Genomic DNA, 27,631 nt, shown 5'->3' with positions numbered 1-27,631 from the left:
AATTTGGAGGGGTTGGCTAAGTGTAATAAGTGCTAACATTTTACCAGTTTAAGTAAGAGAAGAAAGCCAACGATGCCTGGAGCTTGGCCAAAGCCCATCCTGCGGCATCAATCACCATTTCTGCACTGGGACTCTCTTCAGACTTTAGCCGTCCTTCCCTTCTCTGACCACACGGGGCAGACATTTGGCTTCCTGACTGCAGCTGCTCACCTCTTTTAAGAAGGCCTTGAAGCAGGATCTTGTGGGTCTGTGGGCCCGGGTTTGAGGGGGCCCATATCGGGCCTCGTTCCTTTTGCTCATCACATCTGCTTTCAGCCTGGGAGCCTCACCTTCCATGACAAAGAGTAGTTTTACTCCCATTAAAGTGAGAGACGAGATCCGAAAAAATAAGTTCCTGAAAGCACAAACAGGCTTTGATGAACTGCCATGCTCTGAGAAAAGCGGTCGGGTGCCTAGCCCTGAGCCTTTGGCTGCCCTAGACCGTGACCCCCTCTTTACACTCTCTGGTCCTCCCATCTGCTTGGCTCACTGTTCCTGGGCACTCCCTTCTATGCGAGGTCTCTCTGCTCCACTGGGGTAGGAGGCAGGCTGGGCCTCATGCCTCCCTCTGTTGTTCTCCCCCACCAACAGGCCTGGAAATGATTTTGGACTTACTCTGTCTACCTTGTGGGCAGGAATGGTTCGTGTCTGCTTTGCACCCCCAGTCTCTCACACGGTGCCTGACCCAGAATGAGTGTGCAGTGAAATGCTTGCCTATCTCCTCATGTGTTGTGTGTCCTGAATGCAGAGCATCAAATCCAGGGATGCTACACTTTCAATACCCAACCCCACCACACCCGACAGAAGCAGCAAGACATAAAAAGCAAGGCCCTGGTGGGTGGATGTGGCAACACTGGATCTTTATGTGCCTGAGATAGTGCCAACCATCTTTTATAAGGACCAAGGTCATGGTGGATGGACATGGTGACCAAGAATCCCTACGCACCTGAGATGGGGCTTGACAACGGCGCCAACCATCTTTTTGACCGTAAGTGCTTCACACACCCAGAGACTCAGGTCAACGGCAAGAGTTTTCCCCTGGAGGCTCCGGAGATGGGCATGCTGTTTAACGGGCTCCAAAATTTGCCACAAATCATTGACCCCCATTCTGGTCTTCCCTGCTGCCAATCTCAAAGCACCGATGGTAGGAAAGCTGGTGAACAGAGGCAGTCAATGGTCCCAAATAAGAAACCTAGATGTTACGTGGGAAAAGTCATAAAAAGAGCTGATGACTTCTTTCCCCTGTACTAGTGCTCGGTTAAAGTTTAGTACAAACTCAACAATCGTCAACAAGTAAAGGCAGCCCTGGACATGACCAGCAGTGAAGAGACAGGAAAGGGTGAACTCGTGCCCTCCACGCCCGTCTTGGAAGAAAGGATGTGGAAGGGTGGGAATCACACGTGTCATTCCTAGATTGAAGAAGACACAGTGGACCAGGCTGCCCCATCAGGAGAGAAGCTCGGGGGAATCCTCACATCAGTCGAGAGCATTAGGCTTGTGAAGAAAGTCCCGCATTTACAGATGGACTCGAATGTCCGTACACAGACATGGGATTAAGGTCACCCCCCACGGGCCTTAGATCAATGATCAAGTCCAACAGGAGCCCGGCTCATGGAAGGCCACGGGGAGGGAACTGAGTGGGAAGGAGGGAAGAAGGGCAAGCGAGAGCCCCTGACCAGGGCCCCCAACAGCAGGGGCTGATGGTCCCCTCCGCGTCAGTGCCCGAGGTCGAGGGGGGCACACTGAGGAAAGGTGACTCAAGACTCCACAAGGAGCCTGTCCCATGCCTAAGGAATCCTTCAGGAGGACCCTGTGACGGAAAGAAAAAGGGTTTTCCCCCGAGGAGCGGTGGGTTGCCCCTTTGCCACAGGGCCTCTCTGACCTCAAGCCCGTCATCCTCTGGATTCTCTATGTACTTCTGGGAGCCAGTACTTCTAGTTGGCGAGATATACCAATTGGTAATCAATGAGAGAAGCAGAGCACGGCCTGTCACCATCTCTTACCAGGCCAAAGGAACCAAAGGGATCTGGGACTGGGAGAGGAACCTCCATGGATCCTTGTTCTCAGCAAGGCTGGTCTCTGGATCCCTTTCTCATGCCTTTTGCCACCTAGCATCCTGCCTCCCTTCTGACATGCAGGCACACCCCTGCTGGTTTCCAAGCCCTTCAGCCATACTTTGTGTTCATCAGCATCTCCACAAGGCTTCCTTCCCCTGTGGCTGTAGGGAGGGAGCGCTGGAGGCCAAGCCTCAGGTCTAGGGGAAGCTCCTGGGATTCCTTTTCCAGCAGGAGCTGATGGGATTCTTCATTAGAGCAGAGCTTCTCTGGTAGGACATTTACAGAGGGGTCTCTCACACACACACACACACACACACACACACACACGTCATTCCTGGGGGAGGGTGGGCTGGGCTGCCAGCCCTTGGTGCCTCCTCCCCTATCTGGCTGCCGAGCCTCAGACGGAGGGCCGTCCCTTCCAGCGCTAGGGTCCAGGGCTCCCAAAGGATGCTCGAGCCTGCAAAGAATTTCAGGGACATCCTCCAGGCACTGCCCACAAGCCATGAAGGACAGGCGCCATCTCCTGGGCTCTGGAGGGAACAGCGCCTCTGACTCACAGGTCCATGGGAGCTTTCTTGGCTTTACCTCAGACCCCCCTCCCCCTTCTCGATGGCGGGGACTATGTATGAGCTAAACCTTGTGCCTCACCCAGTGAGGAAAGCCACAGCCTTCACCTTCCAATCATGTGAGGACCTCCCCTCACCCAAATCTCCATCCCCTACAAATCGGATGTCTCATACCCTCTAAGTGTGGGGGTGATTCACTGAATGCCCCATATATATTGCCGTCATACTTGAGATGGGCCAATTCAAACCTCGGCCCAGACCCGGATTTCCCCGAGCCTCAGTTGTCTCATCTGTAAATCCCTCGTGATCTCATCAGCTCTGAAAACCTTTCCCAGAGAGGCCTGCTGGATCCCAAGGTCCTGCGTGGTCTGTCTTTCTGGAGAGGAGAGTCAGAACTTTTTTTTTTTTTTTTAGTGAGGCAATGGGGGTTAAGTGACTTGCCCCAGCTCACACAGCTAGTAAGTGTTAAGTGTCTGAGGCCAGATTTGAACTCAGGTCCTCCTGACTCCAGGGCCGGCGCTCTATCCACTGTGCCATCTAGCTGCCCCGAGTCAGAACTTCTTACACTAAGGGCAGACATGAATGCTAACGAGAGGACAACACCTTCCCTTCTCCTTTACTGACTGGCCAGAGGGTCTGGACTGGGAACAGATTGTGTGAAGCAACGTTTTAACCTTGGAGCCATCTCCAGATCACTTCTGTCTTACATGTTAAGTGACTGAAGATGAAAGAGGAGAGGAGGGAGAGAACAAGAGCCTGTGGAGAGGGAGCTGGGGAGTCACCCATGGGGCCTGAGGAGCTGAGAGGTCAGTCTGCTGGACGACTGTCCACATGAACACCACGGAATTCACATCCAGCAGATGCTGCTCAAGGATGGGAGGGAGAGGCTGGGGGTGAAACTCAAGACGTGCGCAGCTCAGCTCACAGAATCCACGAGGAATGACAGGGGGCTTCTGAGGCCCCTGATCTGGGCCCTCCCTCCCTGGGCTAAGTGACTCACCCAAGGTCGTACAAGTAACAGATGGGACAATGAGTATTTACTGACACCCACACCCAAGAAGAAGAATCCTAAGGAGCGCATGTCCTCACCTGAGAAGGCCTGGCCAGAATCTGAGCTTGGGGCAATGTTCGGGGCTTATGTGTCTCCAGGCTGTGACTGGAGGCCCCTGTACCACAAGGTCACCTGCCTTGGGGTGTATTTTCCCCTTAAATTCCTCATCATTTGCTGTGAAATTGCAGTCAGAGGCGCCCCCAGTCAATCTGTCTGGGTGAACTGACTTGTGCCCTTTCTTTGCAGGCCCTCAGTGAGGCCCAATGCAACCCCACCCCTGTCCAACCTGACTTCACGAGCCAGGGCCCCCTCGAGGACAGTCAGAAGGAGGGATGATCCGAGTTGGACGGTGCCCAGTTGGGGGACTGTCGCTGGCCGAGTCTGGGAGGCCACAGGCAGTCACTGCTACTGTATCCACCAGCCACTAGCTACTTTTGGGACACGGACACGGAGGCCGAGCCTCCTGCCCCCCCCCCCCCAGCTCCTCCAAACAAAACAAAACAAAATCACACAGACGACGGGCTCAAGCAGGATATTCTAGGAGGAAAAAATGAACATGATTCGAATCTGAATTTCCAGCTTTGAGGGAAGGTGTGGAAATGCCCACTGGGAGTTTATAAAAGGAAGGAGGCTTTGATGTCCCCATATGGTCCCTATAAATCAGGCCCCCTCCCTAAAGGCCGGGCAGCTCTGCTGATTTATTGGAGAGCGGGACGAGGTGAGAAAAGCGCAGGACCCTGCGACCTCCCCTGGCACAGTTTGTCTTCACAGAACAACAAGGGGCTCCGAAGCTGAGTCAGACTGTGACTTGGCAGGCCCAGAGCCCCTGCCTGCTTCCCTGTGAATCACACAGCACTTGGAGCCCAGGGCTCCATTTGAGAACGTGTATGCTCAGAGGGCTGAGGGCCTGTCCACACCGGTCAAAGCGGCCTAGACAGGGCTTCTCTTGAGCCTTCTGTGTTTGGCTGCAATAATGAGCACCTACTGCATCCTGGGAGGGCCCTGGAACAAGGCCCTGGGGCTCTAGGCCAACGTTGCCAGGAGAGGTCTTGGAAGAAGAGATGGGGCCGGGCAGAATCCGGGTGCTGCTGTGGACAAGCTCTGAGGCCCGGAGGTCAGGACAGGAGGCTCGCCCTCAGAGAAGGTGCAGCCGCAGGAAAGGGAGACCAAAAGTCACAGGGTCTTGAGTCACAGGATCTGAGTTTAAGTTCTAGATCTGACTCCAATGAACCAGTTGTAAAAGTCTGTAAAAAGGGGATCACAGAGCAAGAATGACAAGCACCTCCTGGTGCCAGGCACCATTCAACCCTGAGAAGTAGGTGTGATCATGGAACCCACTTTATGGATGAGGGAACAGAGACAGGGAGCTGTTCGAGCTTACTTGCCCAGAATCACGGGGGAAGGGCCTGAGGCTGGATTTGAATTCAGGTCCTCCCGAGTCCCAGGTGGTCACGAGGAAAGGGGACCCCATACTGAATGAAAGGGGAGGGCCTCATGCTGTGGGGTGGGAGACAGCAGCAGATAAACTAAGTCAGATCAATCTCCATTCAAGGCATGGGGCAGAAGTACCATCCTGGGGTGGCAGAGCTGGGAGAGGCTTGAGGAGGAGCACCTAGAACACCGGTGTGCCAGGCTGGCCAGGGCCTAGAACACTGGGATGTCATCATGAGGAGGGACCCTAGAACTGAGAACACCGGCGTGCCAGGCTGGCCAGAGCCTAGAATGCTGGCCTGTCATCATGAGGAGTGACCCTAGAACTGAGAACACCGGCATGCCAGGCTGGCCAGGACCTAGAACACTGGCCTGTCATCATGGAGCAGGCCCCCAGAACTGAGAACACCGGCATGCTAGGCTGGCCGGGGCCTAGAACGCTGGCCTGTCATCATGGAGCAGGCCTCCAGAACTAAGAAAACCAGCGTGCCAGGCTGGCCAGGGCCTAGAATGCTGGCCTGTCATCATGGAGCAGGCCTCCAGAACTGAGAACACCGGCGTGCCAGGCTGGTCAGGGCCTAGAATGCTGGCCTGTCATCATGGGGCAGGCCCCCAGAACTGAGAACACTGGCATGCCAGGCTGGCCAGGGACTAGAACGCTGGGATGTCATCATGAGGAGAGACCCTGGAACTGAGAACAATGGCATGCTAGGCTGTCCAGGGCCTAGAACACTGGCCTGTCATCATGGAGCAGGCCCCCAGAACTGAGAACACCAGCGTGCCAGGCTGGCCAGGGCCTAGAACGCTGGCCTGTCATCATGGAACAGGCCCCCAGAACTGAGAACACTGGCGTGCCAATCTGGCCAGAGCCTAGAACGCTGGCCTGTCATCATGAGGAGGGCCTCTAGAACTGAGAACACCGGCGTGCCAGGCTGGCCGGCACATAGAACGCTGGCCTGTCATCATGAGGAGGGACCCTGGAACCTGGAACACTGAGGAGGGTAATGTGTGAGAAATGATTCCTGTGGACCCCTAGCCTATAGAATCACCATTAATGAGCTGGATGTTCACACAATCCCATGGGGACAGGGAGGGTCTCAGGGTGGGCTTCAAACCTCCTGGCAATGTACACTACCTGCTCACTTGCACAATCGCAGGATCGCTAACCGCAGCAGCTGCATCCTGTCCTGTTCAACCTTGAGCCTAAAGCCCGCGTGAGTAGAAAGGCCCGGTGTCATTTCTGCACCTCCTACCCGTGAGCAGGAGACACCCCCCGGCCACTCCTGTTTACCTTATCGTAGGCACCATATGTCACCAACAGAATTCTGTACTTTTAGAATGTCCATGTAACAGAGTTGGTAACAAACCTTATAAAGATGGGCCCTGAGGGGCAGCTAGGTGGTGCAGTGGATAGAGCACCGGCCCTGGATTCAGGAAGACCTGAGTTCAAATATGGCCTCAGACACTTGACACTTACTAGCTGTGTGACCCTGGGCAAGTCACTTAACCCTCATTGCCCTCTCCCCCCCCATAAAAGAAAATTAATTAAGATAGGGCCTGGAGGAAGGTGGCATCTCCGATCTGAGGAAGATCTGAGGTCAGCTTCATTGGAGGGGACTGGGGACCCTTTCATAACGTGCCATTGGCTCAGAGCTCTGCCTCAGTGTCAAAGCTGGGACTAAGAATACTGGGGTGTCTGGGTGCTAGCAGGGCCCCAGAACCTAGAATGCTGAGGTATTGGGGCTGGGACTGAAAACACTGGGGTATGTGGCTGCTAGCAGGGCCCCTGAACCTAGGATGCAGAGATATTACAACGAGGACTGAGAATACTGGAGTGTGTTGGTACTAGCAGGCCCCCAGAACCTAGAACACAAGAGTGTGTCTTATCTGGAAGGGCCCCCTGGACCTAGGACATAGAGGTGCCTGTGCTGGGAGGGCCCCAGAAGCTAGAACACGGGACTGTGCCAGGCAGGGGGCGGAGCCTAGAACAGGAGGGCGGGCCCTGCCTGGGAGGGCCCCAGAAGCTAGAACACGGGACTGTGCCAGGCAGGGGGCGGAGCCTAGAACAGGAGGGCGGGCCCTGCCTGGGAGGGCCCCAGAAGGGACTGTGCCAGGCAGGGGGCGGAGCCTAGAACAGGAGGGCGGGCCCTGCCTGGGAGGGCCCCAGAAGCGGGACTCCAGCATAGCAGTCATCACTGGCAGGGCTGGGTCACATGGCCTGGGTTCGCCCAGGGCAGTAGGGAGGGTCACGTGGCCGTGAGGGGCGGGGCTCCAGGCCCATCGCATCTCCCCCCCCCCCCCCCCCCCGCCCATCTCAGCGGGGAGCCCATTTAGGAGGAGCCGTGGCGGGGTCTCGGCCGGCCCATCGGACCCCTTCCCCCTCGGGGCTTCTTCCTCTTCCCTCCTCGGACCGCACCTTACTTACCGCAGGCGCGCCTGTGTGCGGGCGCGGACGCGGAAGCCTCCGAGGACAAGGCCCGCACAGACGTCCACTTTCCAAATTGGCGCTCGGACCTGGCCCCGCCCTCCCGAGGATGGACGGTTCTCTCTACCAATCGGAAGCGCCGTTCTCTCTCGCCCTTCCCCTCACCTCCCACTTCCAGCTCCAAGGAGCCCTGTGTCCCGCCTCCCGACGCCCGCCCCGTGCGGCGCAGGCGCAGTGCTGCCCCGGACTGGCTGCGCTCTGGAAATCGCGGGAAGCCGCAGCTCCCTAGCTGAGGCCCGGGGGTGGCGCGGCTCGGCGGAGCGATGACTGCGCAGGCGCAGAGCGAGCGCTGGCCGCGGCCCCTCCCCTTCCGCGGGAGAGCCGCTATTTCCTCCTCGCAACCCTTGTTTCCTGGTTTCAGTTGAGCGGGAGCAGCCGCGGGGGCGTGAAGGCTGGAGCGCCGGCATCGTGCGAGGAGAGCGAGCCCGCGCCGCTCGGCCGCGCCGCTCGGCCCCGCCAGCAGCCCCGCGTAGCGGCTCCTTCGGGGCCCGGCCAGGTAGGGGGCCCGGGTGGGCTGTCCCGGCGGGGGGCCGAGGCGCCCGGCCTCGAGGGGGGGGGCGCCGGGGTGGGGGGGCGGCGCAGGCGCAGGCGGAGACGGACCCGGGGAGGGTCCGGGGGCCCTGAGGCTGGGGGCAGGGCCGGAGAGGGCCGCGGGCCTTGGCCGAGCCCCGTCTCGTTTGCGGGCACTTTGGGCACCTGTTGTGTGCCAGGACGAGGGCAAGGGCAGCTCCTGCCCCAGCTCCCGGGGACACCCTGTACCCGCCGAGCGGGAAGCCCCTGGGCACGGGCGCGACCCTCGGGCCCCCAGCGGCGCACCCCCGAGAGGCGGCTCCGGAGCCGGAGTCCTCTGGGCCATCGGACGGAGGCGGAAACGGAGGCGGGCGAGGCCGGGTGCCGGGGCTGCGGCTCGGGGCCCGGGATGACGCCGGGTGCCGGGGCTGCGGCTCGGGGCCCGGGATGACGCCGGGTGCCGGGGCTGCGGCTCGGGGCCCGGGATGACGCCGGGTGCCGGGGCTGCGGCTCGGGGCCCGGGATGACCCCGGCCCCGCGGGGCCCCGAATATGGCCGCTCGGGGTCTTCGGGAGAGACCCGCTGGTTGATCTTTGTCCTAGAGGGTCCCTTGCCGTGGCCCGCGGCCTCGCTGCCACGGGAATGAGCCCCCCCCCCCCGTTCTGTGGGCCCCCAGAGGAGGGGTTCTGCTCGGGGGTCCCCTCGGAGGCCGGCCGGCACCTAAGGGCTCCGGTGATACATATCGGGGCTGCAGATTCCTGCACTCAGAAGCCGGCAAAGCCTCGGGCCTGAGAGAGGAGGAGGGGCCTAAGAATGGACCCCGCTCCTTGGAGCTGGCGGTGCCACCAGGGTTCGCCTGTCAGAAGGGACTCTCCTCTTTGATCACGGGTTGGCATCTAAATGTTGCCATCAGCCAGCGCAGCGCCAGACTGGGCCCTGGCCTGAAAAGGCTTGGAAGGGGCTCTGCGGCGGGCTTCCGTTACAATGTTGCAATCCTCGTGCCGAGGTAGCGCCCAAAGCCCGAGACAGGCTTTCCATCTTTGGCAGCGGTTCAGCTGAAGACCAAAGCGATCAAAGAAAGCAGGGAAGCGCTTGGGGTAAAAAATGCGAACGTAACAGGCGCGATTCTGGACCGTCCTATTTGGGAAATCCAGGTTTGATCGAGTGAGCTCCAGCCTCCTTGGCTGTGCACTCCTATCCTGCTGCTCAGGATCGATGGGAATAGGCTCCTAAGTATTGAGAGCAGGGGGTCTCAAAACAGGAAGCCCCAAAGAATAAGTTGAGAACGCTTGTATTTGAAATAGGGTGAAGATGGCAGGTTCTTTTTCGGATCCGGGTTCTTGTGAATGACAGGGCCCTCGTACGTTTGTTGGAAACTGTAATGATAATGTTTTGTCGCAAACTTGACGGAGCAGAAGTTGCTTAAAGTCCTCCTCAGTGCTCCTCCACGCCCTGCAGTTTAGAATAAGGTATTTTAACCCCAGTGACTGAGAGAGTTTAGCGTGGCATAGTTTGAACTGACCTCTCACTAATCGTTGTGGGTCCACACCAGTAAAGTCTTCTGTATAGTCCCCAGTAATTATCCTCTGAGCCACATGTGTCTTGTGTCATTTCATTTGGCCGCTATATATGACCTTTTTGCTAAGTGGGCTTTTTGTGTTGTGTAGTAATGTCTGTTCAGACTATGAGAGCTGTGAATTTAAAGGCTATGTGTAGGAATGGGGAGAATGATTTTCCAAGTAAGGTAATTTGGAAATACTTTTGGCTAAATTAATATTGTGGTTTTTTAAATTATTATGACTACTACTGTACTTTACACATTAATTGCTATTTATATATTAATGGTTATTACACCAGTTTTCTCACAATATTATCCGACTAGTATTTAACATTTTGTTTTAAATTTGTGCTATTGTGAATATTAATATGTGTTTCTAAATTTTCTTGAATTGTAAATTCTGGGAAATCATTGTTTATGAACTGCTGTTAAGGGAGTGGCAAATTTTAATTCCTTTAGGTCTGGGTATTATGAAATTATTAATCAAGTTATTAGAGACTACTTACCATAATGTTAGAGGCCCAACTCCTGGCCTTCTCGTGGCGGAACTTTTCCACTAACAGGAGAAGGGGTGAAGGCCGGTCACTGGCGCCTGAAAATCAGTCGCTTCGGGCAGGTGGGGCTTGTCAGCCTTGGCAGGCGAGCCGCCTAAGGGAAGGAAACTCTGATTTGAAACCTCCGCTGCCTTGTGGCTCTACCCATCTATGGGAAAGGCTTCAGGAGTTAACCCTGAGGAAAAATCGGGAGTCAGAGTCCCTTAGGCAGTTGGATGTTGGATATCACATCCCTCCGGCAACTCCTGCAGCGGCTCTGGTGCCAAACTGGGTTGGCTCTGCCTCTCCTGTGGATCCACCAATGTCTCGGAGAGGGAAAACCTGCTGCGTGGGCAACAGCGTGTTTGCCAGTTGATGCGCCCAGGCCAGTGCTCTGGAGAGGACACTCCAACGCAGCCACACTGGCCTGTGGCTCTTCAAGGGGGTGATCCATGGTCGTCCTCGACTGACGGAGGCCTACTACTACTACTACTACTACCACCATAATGTTAAAACCTGTGCATTGGATGTTTTCTTGTGAATTATGAAGTGTCTAGAATGGTCTGTGGTCAAGTTGCATCTTTTACCCACTTAGTCTTTTTTTTCTTTTTTTTGTGTGTGTGGGGCATTTGGGGTTAAGTGACTTGCCCAGGGTCACACAGCTAGTAAGTGTCAAGTGTCTGAGGCCGGATTTGAACTCAGGTCCTCCTGACTCCAGGGCAGGTACTCTATCTACTGGAACACCTAGCTGCCCCACCCACTTAGTCTTAATTGATCCCTTTGTTAATATATAATACCAGTCAGTTAGTCTGCAGATCACTGGCAGTCTCTTCTGAGAGATTGTTTGAGTAACCTGCCCTATGTCAGTTGACTTTGTGAATTTACAGATTCACAATTGTTACGTTGATTGTTTTTAGACCCAGATGAGTTTAAACTGGAAGAGAAGTGCAGTGTGCAAAAGAAAACAATGTTGTGGTTTTTAGAAGGCCTGGTACATTTTTATTTTGAGCTGATGTCTTAGAGCAAATGAGCGTAGTAAAAACCATATGCAACCCTGAGCTGGGATTATTCAAATTTGCTGCTTCAAGTCAGATTCCATCTGTGATCATTGGGAATGCCAGCGCCCCTATGGCAATGGTATCTGGGAGTTGCCACTGGAGGATTTCTCGCTTGAGCTGAGTCTCCTACTTCAGCTTCCCTGGTGGGAAGGTTCTCTCACTGGGCTAACCTTCTGAGCCTGGCTGTGACGTTCTATCAGTACAGTTGACTACCAAGGTGACTCTTGCCTGGAACTGACACCGTGCTAGGGGAGCTGTGTCGCTCTTTTTCCTATTCCGGCAAATTTCTGTCATTGTCCCAGGGGGTCAATAGGACATAGTAGGCTTCCACCGGTCGCAGACGACCATGGATCAGCACCTTGAAGAGCCACAGGCCACAGAGTGGCAGTGCAGTCCGATACAGGAGCCACGTCTCCTGCCACAACGAGGACATCAGAAAACTGCGCTCTCTGTCGCTCGTCGGTTCCTGCGTCTCATTCGTTTTATATGTCAATAGGACATGTAAACACAATATTATGTCTTTTATCTCAGACCAAGGCTATAATGAGGTGCAAGTATGTAAGATTTAAGTTATTCAGCCAGAAGTTATAGCTCTTTCCTCTTCCTAAACAACTGGGTAGATGTGTATTATGGTAAAGGAAAACTCTAGAGACAGAGATTCTGGGTGATTTAATAAGCAGTCTATTAATTAGGCTAACCAGCAATCAATAAATAGATTGTCAGTAGTTTCCCTCAGCACCCAAAGACCCCAGTATAGACCCTAAAACACTCTAAATCCCTTCTGAAAGAGAACTTCCTTGATAAATGAAGCTGCCCCGTGACTGGTGGATGTTTAATGAGGAGATGGGCTAGAAGCCATGGCTTAATCTTGTGAGATTTAAAATTGGATATTAGATCATAAATCTCCCCTACTTAACCTTTCCCTTAATTTATCTCCCAAACTAGTAAATGGAAGCAGGTTTTGGTTTTCTAGATAGACCTTTTTATTTATAGTTATGATAGTCACAAGGTGATGTTGGTTAGAAGGATAGGAAAGTAGAAACACAATACAAATCGTCTTAAGTCTAAGCTTAGTCTATATTCCTTATAACAACTCACCAAACCGACAAGGCCACCAACCGACAAGGCCACCAACCGACAAGGCCACCTTTGGAGAGAGAGAGTCCGTGCCGCGCCGTCAGGAGTCCCGCCAAGCAGGCAAAAAGGCCTCTCTCCTTTTCTCCACCCCGGAAGTCAAAAAAAAACCCGGCAGGCAGTCTGACATGCGCAGCAGGCGCACTGTACCTGGCAGGCAGTCTGACATGCGCAGCAGGCGGACTGTTCATCTCCTCCCCAAAAGGGTGGTCCTTGAAAAACTGGCGTCTTTCAGTTATCCTAACCGACTGTTAAAAACTTTCATATTTTACCACATTTCCCCCCTTTGCTTCCTCAAGAAACGGAATGTTTCCTTGATGGAACAGTAAAAAGAATATAATAACTTTTGCTGACTAATAATATGCGAACAACAATACAGAAAAGGAAGAGAGGAAAGTTTTGTCCAGAGGGGCGATTTTTTTTTTCCTCATGAACCGACGCTTTGACATTAGTCTTGCAAAGGGAGAGCCTCTGCAGAGAGTACATGTTACAGATAGTATATAACAGAAAGGAGATAGTAAAAGCTAATAAAGCAAAACAGTTCATATAAAGTCTCTGAGTTCTCTTGTCTTCTTGAAGTGGTAAGATGTCATCAGGAGGAAACTGGATTCTGGTCTGGAAAACTGGATTCTGGACTCTGGTCTGGAAAGCTGGATTATCTTCTTTAACTGTTTGAATTGCTGTATTTTTAAAACCTTAGCATAGCATTGTCAATGATCAAATTAATAAATTCCATTACATTCCCTCCTTTATATGGTTAGACTTGTAATAGAGGGTTGAGGTAGTTATGCAATGTGTAACACTTTTTACCACCATGTGTCTGGATCAAAGCCAAATTTAGTATGTGTTCATGACACCTGAAAATGTTATGGAAAGGTTATCATACCATATCTCATGGTTCTGAGACAGCCAGTGATTGTGCTAGGCCACAGGTGAATTCAACTGAGTGAGATAAAAAGATAAATAAGTTCAGTTAAATTAGGTTAAATTAGGAGGGAGAGAGGATGAATACTGGACTGTGCCTAGTAATTGTGCTCTACATAGTCACCATCATAAGCAAACCATGGACTTACGTATACCTGTCTCTCCTTTTGTTGCACATATATTCTCTCCAGGGCCTGCGTCAGAGTTCACAGCAAGTTAGTCTCTGAAATGATAAGTTTCCATATTTCTGAAATCTCATTAATTTCACCAAAGACAATATGATGGTAAAAATGTGTGCTATGCTGCATAACTGAGAATATATTAGTGATATATACAATAATTCCAAACCATACCCAGAGTATAATGACATATAAATAATAAACGAATGTAAATAGCTGATTATATTAGACATTGTTACATAATCTTCTTTTAGACATTATTACATAATCTTCTTTTAGCAAGTAGACCACATCATCTTATACATGAATTCTCTGGTATAACAGTAGCAGATACTTAAAGTGGTGATTAATTCATCAAAAAGAAATAAGACTTCAATTAGCAAGATTCAATATTCAATGTTTTCAGTGAGGTATCAAGCAATTTCTGGTACTTTTTAGTTAAACAGAACAACATACAAGAGAAAGGAGAAAAATAAATAAATAAAACAAAACTCATTAGAACTCATGGTTCTCTCAAAAAGAAAGAGTAAATAAAAAAAAAGAAGAATTCTGGTAGCTTCTGAGGCCCGATAGCCTCACCCACAGCATATACTTAAAATGTCTTTGAATAATCACTTAGTTTACAAAATTTAGTTTTAAAGAAAAGCAAAAGAAACAAAAGTAAAAAAAAAACCAAAGCAAAACCAAAAATAAAAAATAAAAAGCAAAAGATTCGCTAAGCACCCTTTTGTGCTCTTAAAGAACTTAAAGGTGCAGTCAATTCCAGGTCTTTTCAGTGCCTTTCAAAAGTCAAAACAAAAACAAAAAAACCCAAAAATTAATAAAAAAAAAAATAGTTGAGGTAGGCCAGAAAACTAGGCCATGTACTTCAGTGCTTTTGCCTGTAGAAGGAAATGCTTGTTAAATTATAAGGTATTTAAGCTGCTAGAGTTTGGGGTATGCCACATTGTTTTAACTGGTTCCCCAATTCTCTGCATGCCAAAGTGGCAGGGGTTTCTGAATTGTCATTGATCTTTCTAATGCTGTCATAATGTTCTTTATGGTAGAAAATGTGGAGTTCTGTAGCATCAGTTTTGTCTGTGCCACTGATTTTCAATAAAGGCTGATTTAATTGATGAACCACAACATTCAGCTGATGCTGCTTAGCAAATGCTACAATTGTATCATTTCCTCCCCACTTTCCAAATTTCTTTAATTCATCAACATATTCTTCAAAAGGGGAGTCATTTACTATAAAAGACTCAAACTCTTGTCTATGGTTAATCATATAAGAAGCAGCTTCTTGTCTGTGTCTGAGATGATTTCTACAGTGACCTTCTAGCTGGTCTGCTAAAGCCCTAAAAAGGCAATTTCCGTCTCCTGATACTTTACGAAGACTGAGTCCCAAAGCATTTAACTGATCAGTGGGATTCTTAAATGGGAACTTCCTGTTTCCTCTGAACTTTCTTTGCTCTTTAACAGTTGCTATCGTTAGGGTTTTTACCTCTTTAGCGTCTACCTCAGGTCTATCTGAAATCTCTTCACCTATGAATGGTGCAGGCTTTATATGAGAGCAATGAATCCATGAGTCTTTTTCACCAATTTTAATGGCGGTAGGAGTTGTCAATAATACCTGAAAAGGTCCTTCCCAGGCAGGTTGAGTTCCACTGGTTCTCTGAAAATTCTTTACATATATTTTATCTCCTGGGTTGAAGTTATGCAATGAAAAGTCTAATGGTCCTGCCTGGACCACAGCTCCTGCCTCATGGAGTTCACGTAGCCTGGTCTGTAATTCCTGTATATAGGAAGCAACAGAAGTATCACCTCCCACCAGTGATGTATAAACTGGGGAAAAAGTTTTAGCTTGGATAGGAGGGTGACCAAAAAGCATTTCATAAGGAGATATATGAAGTTCTCCTCTTGGTCTACTTCGTAGATAGAATAATGCCAATGGTAGAACATCAGGCCATTTCAAATGGGTTTCAGTACATAATTTGCCAATCATACTCTTAAGCTCTTTATTCATACGTTCGACTTGGCCTGAACTTTGTGGATGGTAGGGCGTGTGGAATTTTGGAGTCACTCCCAAGAAAGAGTAGATTTGGGATAAAATCGAATCAGTGAAATGTGTGCCTTTGTCAGAATCGATGCGGGCTGGTGGGCCAAAACGAGGTACTATCTCTTTAAGAAGAATTTTGGCAACAAAGGCAGCTGTGGCTCGGGGGCTGGGAAAGGCCTCCACCCACCGAGTGAGCTGATCAACTATAACAAGGCAAAATTTATAATGTCCTGCTTTTGGCATAGTAATATAATCAATTTGTAAGTGCTCAAAAGGTGTATATGCTAGAGGACGCCCTCCATAAGCTTTGGCCTTAAAAGCATACTGATTATAAGACTGACATGTGGAGCAGCCCGAGCAGATTCGAGATGCTGTATTAGTCACACCTGGTGCTATCCAGGTTCTCTTAATAGAGTCTACAATGCCTTGTGTACCAAAATGGCCTTTTCTGTGAACAGAGAGGCATACCTGGTGGTAGAATTTCCGGGGAAGAAATGGCTTACCTTCCGGAGACACCCAGATGCCATTGATCTGTTTCGCCTTAAATTTCTTTTTCCACTTTTCTACTTCAGAATCGTCATAGGTTAGGTTGGAAGGAATATCCTCAGAAGGTGAAAGGTTAAATACATGTTCAGGAGCTTCTAATGCAGCAAGCTTGGCTGCAGAATCGGCTCGTGCATTTCCCTTTGAAACAGGGTCACTATTCCCTGTGTGGGCAGGGCAATGTACAACGGCTAGGGAAGAAGGCAGTTTTAGGGCATCTAAGAGGTCCTTGATAAGGTCCCCATAGATACCATGCGAGGATTCAATTTTGCCACTCTCTGGCTCTTTCCTGAGACTCCCACTACATTCAAATATCCTACAGGTCTACACCCAGCATCTGGTTTGCTTACTAATACTGATTTAGAGGCTCCTGTGTCTAGCAGACAATCATAATAAGTCTCCCCACTTTTAAGGTGACATGTGGTTCATTACTCTGGGGAGGTGAATGGACTGGCACAAGTGCATTCAAAAAATCCGGATCTGGGAATATATGGCTTTCATTATCTATGTTCCATTCCTCCCCAAGACACCATCATTCCTGTGTCCTCTTCTGAGGGGGGTCTTGGTTACCATTATTCTGGTACTGCCTTTCTGTATTCCTCCAAAAAGATCTATTTCTATTTTGATTTCGCCTGTAATTAGAATTAGAATTTCTTCTCCAAGTCCTACATTCTCTCAATTCATGCCCCTCCTTACGACAGTAACAACACACCTTAGTGTCCTTGCTCCGGTATCCACATGGCTGACTAGTAATCGCTGGTGCCAGAATGCTCTGTTTAGGGTGATCTGGATCTTCCTCACGTGAGTCAAAGACATAATTTGCAAGTTCCTTAATTCTATCTACTGAGAGATTTCTCCAGTCTGGACATTGTTTCAGAAAGTATCTGCGTATTTCTGGCAGTGAATTATAAACAAATGTGTTCAGAATGATACAGGAATCTCTTAAATCTACTGGATCCAATCTGGTGTACTGTCTAGCGGCCTCACAAAGTCTATCATAAAATCTGTTTGGCCTTTCATTAGCCTCCTGAGGTAGGCTTAAAAATTTCTGCCAGTTTTCTGGTTTTCTAGAGCAAGATTCCATTCCCTTCAGAAGTGTTTCTCTAGCATCTTTTAATCTTTGGAAATCCCTATCATCATTATAATTCCACTCTGGATCCTTTAGAGGCCATTCCACATCGGCCTTACCTTTCGCAACAAGGGCATTTCCTGCTGAGATAACATCTGTAATCTCAGTTGGGGACAGTAAAGTTTCCAAAAGGCAAGTAACATCAGCCCAACTGGGTTGATATGCATTAAATATAGTCCTTAACTGTGAAATTACAGTGTTAGGATTTTTCTCAAAACTAGGGATGATTGATTTCCATGCGCTCAAGTCACTTGGTCTAAAGGGGCTATATTTTCTGACTTGAATTGGCACTCCCTTCTTACTATGTTCTATAGCTTCCTGCAGAGGGAGTAGTTTCTGCTGATCTGATTCTGAACTTGGATCATCTCTAGTAGAAACAGCCATTTTGAGGTCTCTCTCCATATGTGAGAATTTCATTTCGAGGTCTCTCTCCATATGTGAGAATTTCCCCCATATCATAACAATGATAATAACAAAAACAATGATAATAACAAAAACAAAAAAAAACCAAAAAAAAATAAAATCCTTAGTCGTATGAACTATGGATGTGGTATTAAAAGGTATTTCAATTGCAGGCATAAAATTTCTACTTATATTAAATGTATTTTCCCAAAGATTCTCACGTATACTATTATACAAAAAACTTTTTGCTGCCTGAATGAGGAAAAAACCAATAATGTTATGAAGGACCATTGAGTAAACTATTCCTCTAAGTCGGGATGTTATGCTGTCCCAATACATTCCGATGAGAAAAATCAAAGGGATAGTAGAATATTCGAGCATCTTGCCCTTTAAACTGGGCTGGCTTTTCTGTTTAAAGCAAGACTCTTAGAGGCTTAAAGTCTTTAAGGGAGATTAGACAAAGGGAAAGTCCGTGGGGGGGGGGGGTAATTTGGAAAATCCACCGAATTGGCCGGCTTATGGCCAAACTAGGGAGGGTGGGAGGGTCCTTAAGGTCCCTTCGGGGTCGCCAAAACTGTGAGATTTAAAATTGGATATTAGATCATAAATCTCCCCTACTTAACCTTTCCCTTAATTTATCTCCCAAACTAGTAAATGGAAGCAGGTTTTGGTTTTCTAGATAGACCTTTTTATTTATAGTTATGATAGTCACAAGGTGATGTTGGTTAGAAGGATAGGAAAGTAGAAACACAATACAAATCGTCTTAAGTCTAAGCTTAGTCTATATTCCTTATAACAACTCACCAAACCGACAAGGCCACCAACCGACAAGGCCACCAACCGACAAGGCCACCTTTGGAGAGAGAGAGTCCGTGCCGCGCCGTCAGGAGTCCCGCCAAGCAGGCAAAAAGGCCTCTCTCCTTTTCTCCACCCCGGAAGTCAAAAAAAAACCCGGCAGGCAGTCTGACATGCGCAGCAGGCGCACTGTACCTGGCAGGCAGTCTGACATGCGCAGCAGGCGGACTGTTCATCTCCTCCCCAAAAGGGTGGTCCTTGAAAAACTGGCGTCTTTCAGTTATCCTAACCGACTGTTAAAAACTTTCATATTTTACCACAATCTTGAGACCCAAGGTATCTGGGCAGGGGAGACCATTTGCATCTGGATTCTCCATCACGAGCTGGGTCGTCCTAAACTCTAATAGAGGGGATAAAGGACAGGGGGTTCCTTCTTCAGGCAAAGGACTGCCCAGATTCTGTGCATATTCTAAACAGAAATTAGGTCTCCCACTTGGGTGGGGATGTCTGTTCTCCCCCCACCCCCAATTGACAAGCATGTGCCTTGAGGGCTAGGAACAATCTCATCAGTAGGCCATACCCTTCAGAGATTGACTAACCTTAACCGGAGTTGGACCTTACCAGAAATAAAAGAAAAGGGATGGATCACAAATTAATAGTTATTAATATGATAGTGTAATATTAATTTCTCTTCATATCCATGTGTCAGGTTAGGTCCTTGAAATAAACTTGTATATAGAGCAGTGTTTCCTTCAATATGTCCCCATATTTAGGGCAGATCTGCGGTCAGTGGTGTGCGTGGGTGTAACATCTAGTCCATTGGAACCTTATCAGTAACCGAACCTGCTTCACTACAGACGACTCATTTGGTACAATTTGGAATTATTTCACCTAGTCTATTTGCATACCCCATGCCAGGTTACTTGTTACCAGTGGAGTAAAATAAACACCTCCTGGGTAAATTCATTTGTGTGGCTGTTCACCTCTTAGGCCTGGAAGTCACCTGCTTGCAAAGGGTGTTGTTACCTATGTGCTCTTGAGAGGAGAATGGGGAGCTTCAGTGAAAATTAGAGTAACCAGAGTAAACATTTCTTGAGAAGCAACAAGATCAGGTGATAACGTGTCAAATATTAACGGTTCTAATAGAATACAAAGGCCTTGGGCATGTTTTAACAAGTTCTGAAAATTGGGTTCACAATTTAAGTATGCAATTGCATTGTTAATTCTCTGCACAAATGAGGCTATCAAAGAGGGCTAATTAGGTTCAAATATCTGTTATTTTAATTTCCTAAATATATCAACAGAATAAATTGCTAACTTACACCATATGGATTTATAAATGTAATGGAATTTATTAATTTGATCATTGACAATGCTGTGCTACGGTTTAGTAAAAATACAGCGATTCAAACAAAGAAGAGAATCCAGCTTTCCAGACCAGAGTCCCGAATCCAGTTTTCCAGATCAGAGTCCAGAACCCAGTTTTCCAGACCAGAAGTTTTTGTTATCTCCTTCTGTTATTATATACCATCTGTAACATGTACTCTCCGTAGAGGCCCTCCCTCTGCAAGACCAATGTCAAAGCATCACGTTCATGAGGGACTGCCCCTCTGGACAAAACTTTTCTCTCCCTTTTTCTATATTGATATTAACATATTATTAGCTAGCATAGGATATTATTTTTGGCTGTTTCATTGAACAAACTCATTCGTTTTTCAAATGAACACAAAAGGGGGGGGAATGTGGTTAAAAAACGGAAGTTTTAACTGAATCATTTGAGAGTTGAGCGCATGCTACTGAAACGGCTTTTGAAGGACTGCCCTTTTGGGGAGGAGAACTCGACAAATGGCCATGTGCCTGCTGCTGCCCAGAGAGCTGGCCAAGCACGCCATGTCCAAGGGCACCAACTTCCTGGATGGCAGTTTAAAAGCTGAGAAGGAACGGAAGTTGGGCTCTCTCTGGTTTTTTAAACTTAGCCATGGCAACACGCATGTCTGGCAGGCAGTTTGGGAAGCGATGAGTTTTATAAAGGAATATAGACTGAGCTTAAGATTTTTCATTTGTATTTCTACTTTCCTATTTCCCTAATTGGTATCACCTTTTGTTGTCTAATTAATTCCCAAACAATAAAAACTAATCTGTCACTGATTAAAGCTCAGAGGCTTCTTTTTTCTTAGTGGTCTGGGAGATATATAAGGGAAAAGTTAAAGGGGGAGTTTAATGCTTGTATATCCAATTTTAAATCTCACATAAGTAATAACTGAAAGTTTTCCCTTTTGTGTGGCTCAAATATGAGGTGAAGAATGAAATAAAGCAGTTCTAGTTTAAAGGAGTTAAATGATAGTGGAGTTAATGCCAATTTAAGAAACACACTTAACCTTGGCTTATGTGTCCAGGTGCCAGATATCAAGTCTTTAACCAGAAGGGCTCCTTCATAGATTCTTTTAGTTTCTCTTTTCAGTCTGTTGTTGTCCGTGTCTAAATCAAACACCTCATTTAGAGAAAACCACACCTTCTTTGTTCCAGGGGTTCCTGATTTGATGTTCTTCATATAACCATTGCTAATAGGATAAGAGCCATCAATTGTTTTTTTTTTTAACTTTAGAACTTTATTTTCCCAAATTACATGTAAATACAAATTTTGATATCAAATTTCTTTTGACTTTGTGTTCCAAATTCTCTTCCTCCCTCTCCCCTACAAGAATTCAAGCAATTCAATATAAGCTATGCATGAGCAGTCATTCAAAACATTTCCACATTAGCCAGGTTGTGAAAGAAAACAGACAAAAACAAAACTTCAAATAAAGGAACAAGCAAACAAAAAATATATGCTTCAATCTGTATTCAGTCACCATCAGTTCTCTCTCTGTAGATGGACTGTTTTTCCTAAGAACTTTAGAGTTGTCTTGGATCTTTGCATTGCTGAAAATAACCAAGTCATTCACAGCAGATCATCTTACAGTATTGCTGTTATTTTGTATACAGTACATTTCATGTTGCATCATCTCATGTAGGTCTTTCCAGGATTTTCTCAAAGCATCTTACTCATCACTCTTTTCATAATAAAATACATTTATTTGGTACTTTAAAGAGAGATTTCCTTATAATAAACCCATGAAGTTGATTCTTGCAACAATCATAATAGATAACTGTTTCCCTCCATCCTATTCCCTCCCCCATGATATTTACTCAATGTTCTATCTTCTTTCACCCTATCCCTCCTCAAAAGTGTTTTGCTTCTGACTGCCCCCTCCCCCAATCTGCCCTTCCTTCTTTTATCCCTTCCCCTCCTACTTTCCTGCAGGGTTAGAGAGATTACTCTACCCAATTGAGTGTGTATGTTATTCCCTCCTTGAGCCAACTCTGATGAGATTAAGGTTAAGCCAATTCTGATGAATGTAAGGCTCATTCACTGCCCTGTTCCTCCTCCATCTCTCCCCCCACTCCATAAGCCCTTTTGTGTTTCTTTCATGTGGGATTTCACCCCATTCTACCGCTCCCCTTGCCCCTCCCCCAGGGCAATCCTCTCCCCCCTCAATTTTACCATAAAGATGTCATCATGGGGCAGCTAGGTGACACAGTGGACAAAGCACCCTCCCTGGACCCAGGAGGACCCGAGCCCAAATTCAACCTTTGACACAAGAGTCATCCACTGCGTGACCACAGACATGCCACCCAACCCTGACCATCCCCACACACACACAAAAAAAAACAATAAACAAAAAATAAATGCTTTACAGATATCTCCCCTTCATAATTAATTCTCCCCTGTGCCCTCTGTCTAAATTTATTTCTATCTTCTGCCCTAATACTAAGAAAGTTCTTATGAGTTACACATATCATCTTCCCACATAGGAATGTAAACAGTTTAACCTTTTAACATCTCTCATGATTTCTTTTTTTGTTTGTTTTTGGGGTTTGGTTTTTTTTTTTTTTTTTTTTTTTTTGGTGAGGCACTTGGTCTTAAGTGGCTTGCCCAGGGTCACACAGCTAGTAAGTGCTAAGTGTCTGAGGCCAGATTTGAACTCAGGTCCTCCTGAATCCAGGGCTGGTGCTCTATCCACTGCGCCACCTAGCTGCCCCCATGATTTCTTTTACTTGTTTACCTTTTTATGCTTCTCTAGGGTCTTGTATTTGAAAGTCAAATTTTCTATTCAGTTCAGGTCTTTTCATCAAAAATACCTGAAAGTCCTCTTTTTCATTGAAGCCCCATTTTTTTTCCCTGAAAGATTATACACAGTTTTTCTGGATATGTGATTTTTGGTTGTAATCCCAATTCTTTTGCTCTCTGGAATATCATATTCCATGCCTTCCTATCCTTTAATGTAGAAGCTGCTAGATCTTGTGTTATCCTGACTGTGGCTCTACAGTACTTGAATTCTTTCTTTTTGGCAGCTTGTAATATTTTCTCCTTGGCCTGAGAGCTCTGGAATTTGGCTATGATATTACTGGGAGTTTTCCTTTTGGGATCTCTTTCAGGAGGTGATTGGTGGATTCTTTCAATTTCTATTTTACCTTCTGCTTCTAGAATCTCAGGGCAGTTTTTCCCTGACAGTTTCTTGGAAGATGATTTCTAAGATCTCTTTTTGATCACTGGTTTTCAGGTAGTCCAGTGACCTTCAAGTTCTCTTTCCTGGACCTATTTTCCAGGTCAGCTGTTTTTCAAAGAAGATAATTCACATTGCCATATATATATGTATTAGTCATTTGGGTTTGTTTTATTTTGTCTTGGTTTCTTGTAAAGTCATTAGCTTCCACTTGTTCAATCCTTATTCTTAAGCAATTATTTTCTTCAGAGAGCTTTTCCATTTGGCTTTTCAAGCTGTTGACTTTCCTCATGACTTTCCTGCATCACTCTCATTTTTTCCTCTACCTCTCTTACTTTATCTTCAGAGCCCCTTTTTATTTATTTATTTGTTTGTTTGTTTGTTTGTTTATTTATTTATTTAAATGTATAAGGTATTTTATTTTTTCCGTTACATGTAAAGATAGTTCTCGACCTTTGTTTATACAAGCTTTACAATTTCAGATTTTTCTCCCTCCCTCCCCCCTCCCCTAGACAGCAGGTAATCTGATATAGGTTATATCTATATATCTCTATACATATACATATAGCTAGAGATATATACACATACATATATATATATATATACACATAATAACATTAATCCTATTTCTGCATTAATTCTGTTACAAGAGAAAAAATCAGAGCAGTGATGCAAAACCTCAAAATAGAAAAAAAAAAAAACAACAGCACCCAAAACAAAAGAAATAATATGGTTCAATCAGCATCTATACTCCACAGTTCTTTCTTTCTTTTTTTTTTCTTGGATTTGGAGATCCTCTTCTATCATGAGTTCCCTGGAACTCTTCTGTACCATTGCATTGGTGAGAAGAATATAGTCCATCACAGTAGGTCAACACTCAATGTTGATGATACTGTGTACAATGTTCTTCTGGTTCTGCTCATCTCACTCATCATCAGCTCACGTAAGACCCTTCAGGTTTCTCTGAACTCTTCCTGCTCATCATTTCTTACAGCACAATAGTATTCCATTGTATTCATATACCACAACTTGTCCAGCCATTCCCCAATGGATGGGCACCCCCTCAACTTCCAATTCCTTGCTACCACGTAAAGAGCAACTATAAATATTTTTGTACATGTGGGTCCCTTTCCCCCTTCCATGATTTCTTTGGGCAAAAGACCTAAAAGTGGAATTGCTGGGTCAAAGGGTATGCACAGCTTTATCGACCTTTGGGCATAATTCCAAATTGCTCTCCAGAATGGTTGGATCAGCTCACAGCTCCACCAACAATGCATTAGTGTTCCAATTTTCCCACAGCCTCTCCAACATTTATTATCTTCCTTTTTTGTCATTTTAGCCAATCTGATAGGTGTCAGGTGGTACCTCAGAGTTGTTTTAATTTGCATCTCTCTAATCATTAGAGATTTAGAGCATTTTTTCATATGGGAATAGATAGCTTTGGTTTCTTCATCAGAAAACTGCCTGTTCATATCCTTTGACCATTTCTCAATTGGGGAATGACTTGGATTCTTATAAATTTGATTTAATTCCCTATATATTTTAGAGATGAGGCCTTTATCAGAAGTACTGGCCTCAAAAATTGTTTCCCAGTTTTCTGCCTCCCTTCTAATTTTGGATGCATTGCTTCTGTTTGTACAAAAATTTTTTAATTTAATATAATCAAAATCATCCATTTTGCATTTTATAATATACTCTATCTCTTGTTTGGTCAAAAACTGTTCTCCTTTCCAAAGATCTGATAGGTAGACTATTCCTTCCTCTCCTAATTTACCTATGGTATCAGCTCTTATGTCTAAATCATGTATCCATTTTGACCTTATTTTAGTATAAGGTGTAAGATGTTGGTCTATGCTTAATTTGTGCCATACTATCTTCCAGTTTTCCCAGCAGTTTTTGTCAAATATTGAGTTCCTATCCCAGAAGCTGGAGTCTTTGGGTTTATCAAACACTACATTACTAGTGTCATTTACTACTGCATTTCCTGAGCCTAGCCTATTCCATTGATCTACCACTCTAGTTTTTAGCCAGTACCAGATAGTTTTGATGACTGCCGCTTTATAGTAAAGCTCCAGCTTTGGTACTGCTAACCCACCTTCCTGTGAATTTTTTTTCATTATTTCCCTGGATATTCTTGATTTTTTGTTTTTCCAGATGAATTTTGTTATTATTTTTTCTAGCTGTATAAAATGATTTTTAGGTAGTCTGATTGGTATGGCACTGAATAAGTAAATTAATTTAGGCAGTATTGTCATTTTTACTATATTAGCTTTGCCTATCCATGAGCAATTGATATCTTTCCAATTATTTAGATCTGATTTGATTTGTGTGAAGCGTGTTTGGTAGTTGTGTTCATAGAGTTCCTGGGTTTGTCTTGGCAAGTAGACTCCCAAGTATTTTATAGTATCTACCCTTACTTTAAATGGAATTTCTCTTTCTATCTCTTGCTGCTGGACTTTGTTGGTCATGTATAGAAATGCTGAAGATTCATGTGGATTTATTTTATATCCTGCTACTTTGCTAAAGTTGTTAATTGTTTCAAGTAATTTTTGACTTGATTCTCGAGGATTCCTTAAGTATACCATCATATCATCTGCAAAGAGTGATAGTTTTGTTTCCTCCTTGCCTATTTTAATTCCTTTAATTCCCTTCTCTTCTCTGATTGCTAAAGCTAACATTTCTAGAACAATATTAAATAATAGGGGTGATAATGGACATCCCTGTTTCACCCCTGATCTTATTGGGAAGGCCTCCAATTTATCTCCATTGCATATAATACTTGCTGATGGCTTTAGGTAGATACTGTTTATTATTCTAAGGAAAGCTCCACCTATTCCTAAACTCTCTAGTGTTTTTATTAGGAATGGGTGCTGTACTTTGTCAAAAGCTTTCTCTGCATCTATTGAGATAATCATATGATTTTGGTTGGTTTTCTTATTGATGTGGTTGATTATGTTAATAGTTTTCCTAATGTTGAACCAGCCCTGCATTCCTGGTATAAATCCCACCTGATCATAGTGTATTATCCTGGTGATCACTTGCTGTAACCTCCTTGCTAATATCTTATTTAAGATTTTAGCATCAATATTCATTGGGGAAATTGGTCTGTAATTTTCTTTCCCTGTTTTTGCTTTGCCTGGTTTTGGTATCACCACCATATTTGTGTCATAAAACGAATTTGGTAGAACTCCTTCTTCACCTATTTTTCCAAATAATTTGTATAATATTGGAATTAATTGTTCTTTAAATGTTTGGTAAAATTCACCCGTAAACCCATCTGGCCCTGGGGATTTTTTCTTAGGGAGTTCATTAATAGCTTGTTCAATTTCTTTTTCTAATATGGGTTTATTTAAGGATTTTATTTCCTCTTCAGTTAACCTGGGCAGTTTGTATTTTTGTAAATATTCATCCATTTCATTTAGATTGTCAAATTTATTGGCATACAGTTGGGCAAAATATTTCCTAATTATTGCTTTAATTTCCACTTCGTTGGTGGTAACATCACCCTTTTCATTTTTGATACTGGTAATTTGGTTTTCTTCTTTCTTTTTTTTAATCAAATTAACCAATATTTTATCTATTTTATTGGTTTTTTCATAAAACCAGCTCTTAGTTTTATTGATTAATTCTATAGGTTTTTTTGCTTTCAATCTTATTAATTTCTCCTTTAATTTTCAGGATCTCTAATTTAGTGTCTAATTGGGGATTTCTAATTTGTTCTTTTTTCTAGCTTTTTAAGTTGCATGCCCAATTCATTAATCTCCTCTTTCTCTTTCTTATTCATTTATAGCATTTAGAGCTATAAATTTTCCCCTAAGCACTGCTTTGGCTACATCCCATAGATTTTGGTATGTTGTCTCATTATTGTCATTCTCTTGGATAAAGTTATTGATTGTTTCTATGATTTCTTGTTTGGCCCATTCATTCTTTAGAATGAAATTATTTAGTTTCCAATTGATTTTCATTCTACTTTTCCCTGGCTCTTTCTTACATGTAATTTTTATTGCATCATGATCTGAGAAGGATGCATTTACTATTTCTGCCTTTCTACATTTGACTATGATGTTTTTGTGCCCTAATACATGGTCAGTTTTTGAAAATGTGCCATGTACTGCTGAGAAAAAGGTATATTCCTTTCTATCCCCATTCAATTTTCTCCAGACATCTATCATGTCTAACTTTTCTAGTAATCTATTCACCTCTTTCACTTCTTTCTTATTTATTTTTTGGCTAGATTTATCTAATTCTGAGAGGGGGAGATTCAGATCCCCCACTAGTATAGTATTACTGTCTAATTCCTCTTGTAACTCATTTAACTTCTCTAAGAACTTGGATGCTATACCACTTGGCGCATACATATTTAATATTGATATTACTTCATTATCTATAGTACCTTTAAGTAAGATGTAATTTCCTTCCTTATCTCTTTTAATGAGATCTATTTTTGCCTGCACTTTGTCTGAGATAAGGATTGCTACCCTTGCCTTTTTTACTTTAGCTGAGGCATAATATATTCTGCTCCAGCCTTTTACCTTTACTCTGTGTGTATCTCTCTGCTTCAAATGTGTTTCTTGTAAACAGCATATTGTAGGGTTCTGGTTTTTAATCCACTCTGCAATTCGCTTCCGTTTTATAGCAGAGTTCATCCCATT

At 45.5% G+C, this 27,631-nt stretch overlaps 2 protein-coding genes across 3 annotated transcripts in view; one reads left to right on the top strand and one right to left on the bottom strand.

Annotated features, from left to right (window-relative positions):
- The window catches only part of GEN1 (GEN1 Holliday junction 5' flap endonuclease), a 29,857-nt gene extending 22,193 nt beyond the window's left edge, over positions 1-7,664 (bottom strand). Inside the window, exons 1-3 of the mRNA XM_043987411.1 lie at positions 7,570-7,664; positions 986-1,231; positions 211-394 (exon numbers count right to left, since the gene is read on the bottom strand). Of these exons, the coding sequence (XP_043843346.1) occupies positions 211-394; positions 986-1,146 (345 nt within the window). The 5' untranslated portion in view covers positions 1,147-1,231; positions 7,570-7,664. The remainder of the gene's footprint in view (positions 1-210; positions 395-985; positions 1,232-7,569) is intronic.
- A 268-nt stretch (positions 7,665-7,932) lies between these two features.
- The window catches only part of SMC6 (structural maintenance of chromosomes 6), a 61,443-nt gene continuing 41,744 nt past the window's right edge, over positions 7,933-27,631 (top strand). For both annotated transcript variants that reach the window (XM_043984736.1, XM_043984735.1), the window contains exon 1: positions 7,933-8,125. The gene's annotated coding sequence lies outside the window, so the exon portion shown is untranslated. The remainder of the gene's footprint in view (positions 8,126-27,631) is intronic.

Source organism: Dromiciops gliroides, chromosome 2, assembly GCF_019393635.1.
Source record: "Dromiciops gliroides isolate mDroGli1 chromosome 2, mDroGli1.pri, whole genome shotgun sequence".
Taxonomy (NCBI): Eukaryota; Metazoa; Chordata; class Mammalia; order Microbiotheria; family Microbiotheriidae; genus Dromiciops; species Dromiciops gliroides.
The sequence above is the reverse complement of the archived record's forward strand: the minus strand, read 5'-3'. Positions and strand labels throughout refer to the sequence as shown.